The sequence below is a fragment of the Capsicum annuum genome, chromosome 12 (genome assembly GCF_002878395.1).
Source record: "Capsicum annuum cultivar UCD-10X-F1 chromosome 12, UCD10Xv1.1, whole genome shotgun sequence".
NCBI classification, from domain to species: domain Eukaryota; kingdom Viridiplantae; phylum Streptophyta; class Magnoliopsida; order Solanales; family Solanaceae; genus Capsicum; species Capsicum annuum.
In genome coordinates, this window is record NC_061122.1 from 223,294,129 (window position 1) to 223,303,710 (window position 9,582).

Sequence of the window (9,582 nt, forward strand, 5' to 3'; positions counted from 1 at the left end):
CGTCTTAGATTAGCTACAGTGTTTTTCAAAAGTTGTTATCTCAAATTATTTATTATTTTAGAAGTTCATGAATAAATATAATTATTGTTCTCCATTTTACCTTTAGTAGCTACTCTCTCCATTTACTTTTACTTGCCCAGTATACTAAAAATATATTTTTATTTTTACTTATCACTTTTAACATGTTAAGCAAAAAAACATATTATTTTTTCATGTTTTACCTTTACATTAGTTGTTTATTTTTTCAAAACATTTCCCAAGACTCAAAACTAAGACATCAACTAGTATGGTTGTAAATTACTCATGTCAATCATTAAAGGGGTATGCAAAGTTCTAACTTATCAAGTAAAAGTGCACAGAGGAGGGAGTATTGTTCTTGGAAAATATAAATACCTCAAAGGTGATGTTATGATTGTTCAAATACTAATAAAGCAAATAGTTAAAAAGAAACTCCTAATTAATGTTTCTTAAAGGCGTGTAAGGAGATCAGAATTACGATAAATAGTTTGAGACGGAAGAAATATTTTTATTCTCTTTAGGAGTAAACTCTCCTCGAGATAAAATAGTTGTTATATTTGTTGCTCGTGAGACAATTTGACTAGCTAAATTAGATTGAATCAACTCAATATTTAAAAAATAAATGAAATACACCATATGTTGCATTTCTTTTCATATGGATATGGTAAAAGAATATCTCAAAATATTGACAAAATTCATATAATTTGACTCTTAAAAGCAAAATGTGATAAATATTTTGAGAGGGCAGAAATAATTATTAACAAACTACTTATTTATTAACTCCTTAACAATAGCAACACACAAACCACTACTTCACAAAACTAGTTGCTTACAATTTTGTATCTCCTTAAAAAATAATATAGTTTGATTATTCAATGGAATAAACAGAATTACATAAAATACAGCAGATAATATTGGAGACCTTTGAATACAACATTACATATACGAATTAAATGAGTTATATGAACACAAATTGATAATACACGCTTCTGAATTATCATATATAAGAGTGTTCGAATTGACTTATTTCAAAATGCTTTTGGTTTTTAAGTTCCCCCTCCCCCCCCTCCTTATTTTTTTGTGGTGTTTCAAAAAGAAGCTTTTACTTTTAGATCAAAAAAGTATTAAAATAAAGAAAAAGTTGGATTTTCCAACTTATGGTTTTAAAAAATTTCACTTATTTAAAAAGTCAATTCAAACACCTTTATGATTGGTTTTATAGTTTCTTTTATCTGGTTTTATAGTATGAAACTCATAAAAATATAATAGTTTAAACATATTTTTTTTATCATTAATTTAGAAATAATTTTGTGACTTTATTGTTATAGAGAAAACAAATTCACTAGATAAGCACAAATAATAAATCTTGAACCCAAAAGATCAAATAAATTATCGTAAAATTTTAAATTTAAATAATAAACACATAAAATTCAAACTTTGGGCCGCTTGCACAAGTCATGTGAACTCAGTAACTTTGGCTCATACATACAAAAACGAAAAGCGGTTAATCATAATAGTTTAAGCGTATTTTAATCATTAATTCAAAAATAATTTTGTGACTTTCCTATTATAGAAGAAAAAATTCACTAAATATAAGAGCAAATAATAAATCTTGAACCCAATAAATCAAATAAATTATCGTAAAATTTTTGAATTCAAACATAAAATTCTAACTTTGGTTTTTATCATTAATTCAGAAATAATTTTGTGACTTTACTGACACAAATTCACTAAATAAGCATAAATACTTGAACCCCGATAAATCAAATAAATTGTCGTAAAATTTTTAGTCTAAACTCATAAAATTCAAATTTGGGGTCGCTCGCGCATGTCAAGTGAACTCAGTAACTTTCGGCTCATACGTACAAAAACGAAAAGCGGTTACTTGTAAACTACCCGAATTAACCAACTTTTAAAATTTTATCACTTCCTACCCGCGAAAAGCGTTTAGTGTCTTCTTTTTCCTCAAACTTTTAACTGAATTTTTCACTTCTACTTTTTTTTTTCTTTTTCAATTTTCAAACAAAGAAAATTAATTAATTGATTCAAATTGAAATCAAAGCCTTAACTTTTTCTTCAATAAGATTAGGTTATGGTTTTGATTTCATTTGTTTCATGGCGATGGATCGCGTTCATGAGGTCGATGAAAGAGTTACATTGGAGGAAGAATTTGGATCAAGTTGTCAAACAAGTCCACAAGACAAACGAGAAGTGGTTCGCGAACTTATACGTATGATTCATACCGTTGAGTCTTATGAAGAGTATAGAGGATCACAAAGAGAGGAATGTGATAAGCTTTTCGAAAGATTGACACTTTTGTTGCCTTTTTTGGAAGAGATAAGAGATTTCGAAGGACAGATACCTGAATCGAGCATTGAATGTTTGATGAAATTAAAAAAGGCTTTGTCTTCTGCGAAGAAATTGTTAAAAACTTGTCATTGTGGTAGTAAAATTTATCTGGTAAGTAACTAATTGATTGATTATATCATCATTATTTTCTTGCATGTATGTTCTACGATTTCGTTTATCAATGGTGTCTTTTGTGCTCCGATTATTGCATTGTTTCGTTGTCATTACTGTTCTTTCTCCTGTTTGTCAAGTAATGCTCTCCATTTTGCATTATTCACTGTTCTTTCTCGCTTTAGTAAAGCTGAGGGTCCATCGGAAATAATATCTCTATCTATACGAGCAGTGGCGGAGCCAGGATTTTCATTAAGGGAGTTCAGAAGTAAACATACAAATTAACCGAAAGGGGTTCAACATCTATTATACATACGTAAAAAAATAATTTCATCTATATATAAATCGTATAGTTTTCCGTCGAAGGGGGTTCAAATGAACCCCCTAACCTAAGGTAGCTCCGCCCCAATATACGAGATAGGGGTAAGGTTTACGTACATTTCAGACTGTTTGACATGCTTTATTTAAGTTGAGGGTCCGTCGGAAATAATATCTCTATCTTTACGAGATAGGGGTAAGGTTTATGTATAATGTAGATTCTATTTTCATTAGACGTCACTTGTGGCATTACGCTGGATATGTCATTGTTGATTATATCATCATTATATTATTATCATCGCCAGTTTTGGGGGCAAATGCATATCTTCACCTGCTGTTTACACCAGATCAATGATAGTGTGACATGTGTCGTTTGCATTATGATTAATTAATGTAAACTTTCACCCATTTTGGGTGGTTTGAGTTGTTTATTTTTAGGGATATTTCAGAAATAGAGGCTTATTATCAAACATAGCGATGATTTGGATAATTAACGAACGTAGAGAGAGTTTCTCAAATTCGCTTTGTATTAGTGATACAGCAGTTTCTAAAATTTCAACAATATCAGTGATGCAGAACAAACTTCAGAAATTGTTTTATCAGTGATACAAGGCGGAATCAGCAACTATCGCTATGTTGGATAATTTTTTTGTACTCTCGCTATGTTTGAGGAATATATAATGTATAAATTTGTCTGGTTAGTTAACTTTTACTTATTTTACTTACAAATATGCAGGCCGTAGAAAGTGAGGCCGTTATGGGAAGATTCTATTCCGTGTATGAAAGGTTAAGTCAGGCTCTGGAAAGCATGCGTTATGATGATTTTGGAATTTCAGATGAAGAGAAACAACAGGTACAATATCTTTCAATATATCATTTTTCGACGCTGCTGATAGATACTTGAGCGTATTTTGTTACATGAGTGTTTACAGAGACTAGAGTCTTGTCCCCTCTGATTAGATTGTCCAACGCCGTCTTTTGCTCCAAAATCGGTAAACAAGTTGTGTGTAGTGTTAGTGCGGATTCATATAGCAGACTCCGACTTTTTGAGTTTGGGAGTGAGGCATAGTTATTGTATTATAGACATGGATTTTCTTGGTATAGTAAGAAAGCTACAAGTTGATGTTGATGTCTGTATCCAATTGTTGAGCTTTGATTTTAGTTTGGCATACATATTTGCAAAAGGAAACTAAATATGGGTCTAACGTTTTCACCAGCTGTTTTTCTCGAACCAAGGGTCTGTCAGGAACGGCCTCTCTACCTCTTAGGCAGGGGCAAGGTCTGCATACACTCTACCCTCCCTAGATCCCACTTTGTGAGATTACATTGGGTATGCTGTTGTTGGTGTCGCTGAGTAAATTAATACAATGCCACATTCTCAGCGACAACAACAACAGCAACATACCTAGTATATTCCCACCAAGTGGGGTCTGGGGAGAGTAAGTGTACGCTGTCCATACCACTACCTCAGAGGTGAGATAGACTGTTTCCAATAGACCCTCGACTCCACCACATTCTCATTGAGTTAGTTGTTTTAGCCAATTCTTGGAGATGGTCGTATTTTTTGGCTAGCTATAACGTGCTCAAGTTTTCCAAACGGTTTATCTAATTAAACATTTTTTTGATACTTTTATAGTATATCAACTTATGCTTGAATATTGATTTATGATGTTAACCATTTACTGTTTTCAGGTGGAGTTACTGCGTCTGCAATTTAGAAGAGCTAAGAAGCGAAATGTTAGTCAAGATATGGAACTCACGATGGATCTGATGGTTGCACTGTCCACAAATGATGATAGGAATGCAGATAGTGCTAGCATAGAGAGACTAGGAAACAAGCTAGGTTTGCGTACCGTTAAGGACCTAGAGGTGGAAACGATATCAGTAAGAAAAGTAGTTAAAGAAAGAAAAGGTTGTTATGCAGAAGAGACGCGGAAAATTGTAGGTCTTCTAAACAAATTCAGAAAGTTTGCAGGGCTTGAAGAAATTGATCCATTGATGCTTAAAGCTCAAGAGAAATCCACTTCTTTGGCAATTCCAAATGAATTTCTTTGTCCAATCACATTAGAGATTATGACTGATCCCGTTACTGTCTCAACTGGGCAGGTGAGTTCACTACTTCTACGATGAAATTTTTCTCGACAAGCTACCATACCTCAAAAAAAGAAAAGGAGAAAAAGAGTAACATATGATAAAGTTTATGTAGTCATTTTCTATTACTGTGTACAAAGAGTAGACCTGTTTTAATTCTTGTGGTAGGTTTTATCTGTTGCTATGACGCTCCACGACAATGCATTTTCTTCCATAATACGAAGAATGATCAGTTTTTAAAGAGTGAAGGGTGAAAAATACACCTAAGTATTCCAATTTTTCGAGTTTCATACCTGAACCATCTGATGTGTGAGTTTCCTACCTGAACTGCTACCAAATGTTTATCAAAATACACCTCAACTATAAGTTTTTCACTTTTCCTACTTGTAAAATCACCATTGTTCAAGTAGGATAAAGGAACAACTTATAGTTGAGGCGTGCTTTGATGAATAGTTGATGATATTTCAGGTAGGAAAGTGAACACATGATAGTTCATGTTTGAAACTCGCAAAAATTTAGGCGTGTCTCTGATCGTTCACTCATTTTTAAATAAAACCAAAAAAATTGAACAATTCATCTTTTTTAGTTAGACATGTGTATTAGCAATAGATTTGCTTAGATAAGTGGTAAAACTGATTTCTTTCCATATTGCATCTATTGTAGACATACCAAAGAGAGAACATACAACATTTGTTGGATTCCAATTGCCAAACATGTCCGAAAACAGGGAAAGTTTTAGAGCACTTGTCATTGGCTCCAAACTTTGCTCTGAAGAATTTGATCCAGGAATGGTGTGAGAACAACAATTTTCAACTTCCTAAAAAGGAGGCTCCTCCAAAACCCAAGAGCCCCTCGGATGAAAATGATGAAAAGATTTTATCCTTGATTCAAGATTTATCCTCTAGTCAGTTAGAAGTGCAAAGAAAGGCTGTGAAAAAGATAAGGATGCTTTCGAAAGAAAATTCAGAAAATAGAACATTAATAGTTAATAACGGAGCAATTCCACCGCTTGTGCAACTACTATCCTATCCAGATACAAGAATCCAGGAACATGCTGTTACGGCGCTTTTGAACTTATCGATTGATGAAACAAATAAGAAACTTATATCTAAGGAAGATTCCATTCCAGCCATAATTGAGATACTGCAGAATGGAAGTGTTGGCGCTAAAGAGAACTCAGCGGCAGCATTGTTTAGCTTGTCTATGCTGGATGATAATAAAGAAGCTATAGGTTCTTTAAAGGGTATCCCACCGTTAATAGAATTGTTAAGAAATGGGACAGTCCGAGGTAAGAAGGATGCAATAACTGCATTATTCAATCTATGCTGTAGTGAGCAAAACGTGCGCTTGGCAACTGAAGCGGGGATCATAGCACCGTTGTTTCAGTTAGTCGAGAAGAAAAACTCAGAAATGGTTGACGAGGCACTGTCTATATTGTTACTTCTTGCAACACATCAAGACGGAAGGCAAGAAATGGGAAAACTTACTTTCATTGAAACACTCGTTAATCTTATAAGAGATGGCACTCCAAAGAACAAGGAATGTTCAGTGGCGGTGCTTCATAGGTTAAGCACACACAATTCAAATCTTATGCTCGCGGCACTTCAGTATGGTGTGTATGAGAATTTAGTAGATATTGCGGAGAATGGGACTGATAGGGGCCAAAGAAAAGCTAAATCTATACTGCAACTTATGAGTAAAACAGAACAGATTCCTTGACAATCAGCTGTAGTCGTATACTTTTTCAAATTTTTGTGCTTTTTCCTTCTTGTGTAGTAGGATAGTGAATTATGTTTAGTTTGTGTTAATACATAGCTTTTTTCTGTGGCGTATGCATAGAAAGCAGTCAGTTGTTAGACCTGTGTATTAACTTACATTCACATCGAGGTGCTGGATGAGCTCAATTGTATATGTTGATCAGAGATTGTTTCTTGAATTTCACATATACTTCATTTCATCTCGTCTTGTTTTCTACTTCGATTATTTATTATTGGATTCACTTTGATCATTCACGATCCCATGCTCGAGTCCAAATGAAGGATCACCAATGAGTAAAGTATGAAGTGACTCCACAGACACATTTAAAGAATCTTTCTACAGCATTTTTTTGAACAATCACTAGAAACTTCCCATTACAGAAGTCAACCAGAATAGGCTCTGTAGGATCATCACTTTCATCCCACCAAGCACTGGATGGAATTGTCCATAGTTTCCTTTTGAGACATTTCGATTGGAACCATGTTTTTCAACAAGATCATATCCGTACAAATACAAGTCACTCCCTTACTTTGCATTTCTGCAAGAGGCTGTTTCCACGGCTTGAACCCAAGACCTCCCCGGCCACATGGAGTCAACTGTACCGCTTACTCCAAGGCTCCCCTTCAAGTAAATTATGTTTAGTTTGTGAAAATATATACATTGTTCTTTTTACCTATTATGAACTTGTAAAAACAATGTGTCAACAAAATGGTGTACAAATAGCAGGAAAGAAAGATGAGGTTGTTGAAGAATTTATTCTTTTGAGAATTGGAGATGGAGATAGTTCATTTTGGTGGGATAACTTGGCTGGTTATAGTATTACGCTGCGGGTGTCTTGTTTCTTTTATTATCTAGCGGTGCGTTGTCCCTTTTCTTGTTTGTTTTTATATTTTTGTTTATATACTGTTATCTGTTCTGAGTCGGGTATATCGGAAACAGTTTCTCTACTTTACTTGGGGTAGTGGTATAGACTGCGTACACTTTACCTTCCTCAGACCCAGGTTGCTATTGTCGTAAAATGTCACCATTTTCCAAATTCAATTTCCTAAAGTTCGACTATCCTTAGCGTGGGAATTAAAGATGTGGATGGATTAAAAAACTTTCCCAAACAACTATGTTTCCAACATAATTTATTTCATGGAAAATAAATTTCAACCACAATAAAAATATGAAGAAACAACAGTTTTATTGATAAACGATGGGGTACAAATCTGTTCCTCCCTTGATTCTTTTCTTTTGATTTTTTCCGTAATTCGAGGGCCGTTAGTGGCTTATTTCTCGAACGTAGGAACATTTGGATTTGATCTCCTTGATTTTCTCCGTCATTCGAGGGCCGTTAATGACATATTTTTCGAACGTAGGAACATTTGGATTTGATCTCCTTAGGGTTTGTCTTCTTGATATGTTTGATTATCAAGAAGAGAGGGTTTTGATCTTTATGAATACGCCATGAATTTATTGGGAGTTTTCAGATATTTGATCTAATTTGTAGGATACTGGAGATGCCTCTTTAAAGGATATTTGCCTCGCATAATTTAGTGTTTAGGTTGAGTAGCCATCAAGATAGATTTAGGGTAAAGTAGCCTCAATAACTTTAATCAAAATTGAACTTTTTTTGTAGAGTCACAAAATTTCAATGTCTACAAACTGATAGCCAACTGGTGATGTGGTCAAAGCCGAACGAAGGTTGGGTGAAACTAAATGTGGATGGGTGCTGCAAAGGCAATCCTGAACATGCTGAAGGAGGTGGCATTATAAGGGATCACAGAGGTATATATGTTTGTATGTGCAGTGCATTCACTGACTTCTATGTTCTTATAGTGTCTCTGAGGCTAAGGCAATGTTGCAAGGTATCAAAGTGTGTTTTGAGGTTGTTTTTTCATATGTGGTGGTGGAATCAGACTCATTGCTGATCACTGATGGTGTCGGGGGCAAAGCTGTATGTCCTCCTCCTTGCATTGCTTTTGTATTAACAGCAATCGACCCCTATGTAACAATACAATTCTTGTCAGTTCACCTTCTATCTCCAAAACAACCAAGCTACGTGGTTCAATATATACATACAAGATCACCATTAGGAGTATTGTCGATATCCAATTCATGTACTTTCCACTTTTCTATCAATCAAAGCGACAAAGGGCGTTGACAGGGAAAACTTCCTGGAAGAAGATGTTATTGTCCAGCCAGAACTAGGATTTTTCGCGTTGAGTTTAAACAAATTCCTAGAAACAACTCGATTTGGACTATAATACATAATTCCTCCAACACAGTAGATATACTCACCATCAATAATCCAACTTCCTCCCCACTTGGAATCCTTCATCTGAGCGAGGAGAGAGAGTTTTGTGTCTCCCCCATATCGTCCTAGAGTACTCGCTGTACTGAACAAATAGGTGATCCCTTGATCGACTCTACCTGTCCGTGGCATAAAACGCATTCTGGATCAATGGTTAGACCCCATTAAACGAGTGTATCAGTGGTGAGTAATCTATCCTGAAGCAAAAGCCACATAGTAAATTTGGACTTTGCTCAAGTATCATTTGTAAAGAAAACCATATATTTCCAGTCCATCAAGTAAATATGTTTGATCACACTTCTGTTAGGAGTAAACTTGCATTGAATCTCTAGCACACCTGACCCGTCGAAAGAAAATGGGCAGTCCGGTGCTTGAATAAGGTCCGGGGAAGGGCCCAACCACAAGAGTCTATTGTACTCAGTCTTACCTTGCATGTCTGCCAAAGGTTGTTTCCAAGGCTTAAACTGACCTCTGGTCACATGACATCAACTTTACCAGTCGACTCATCCAAAATGCTTGTTTAGGAGTAAACTTGCATTGAATCTCTAGCACCCATGACCTGTCAAAAGAAAATGGGCAGTCCGGTGCACTAAAACTCCCGCAATGAGCAAGGTCCTGGGAAGGACCCGACCACAAGGGTC

At 35.2% G+C, this 9,582-nt stretch overlaps 1 protein-coding gene across 1 annotated transcript; it reads left to right on the forward strand.

Moving 5' to 3' along the window:
* Window positions 1–2,005: 2,005 nt before the first annotated feature.
* LOC107851880 (U-box domain-containing protein 15-like) lies at window positions 2,006–6,844 on the forward strand. The gene is made up of 4 exons (XM_016696972.2): window positions 2,006–2,478; window positions 3,533–3,649; window positions 4,489–4,902; window positions 5,551–6,844. The coding sequence occupies exons 1-4, from the start codon at window positions 2,134–2,136 to the stop codon at window positions 6,604–6,606; spliced, it is 1,932 nt and encodes a 643-aa protein (XP_016552458.1). The 5' UTR covers window positions 2,006–2,133; the 3' UTR covers window positions 6,607–6,844.
* The last annotated feature ends 2,738 nt before the right edge of the window (window positions 6,845–9,582 follow it).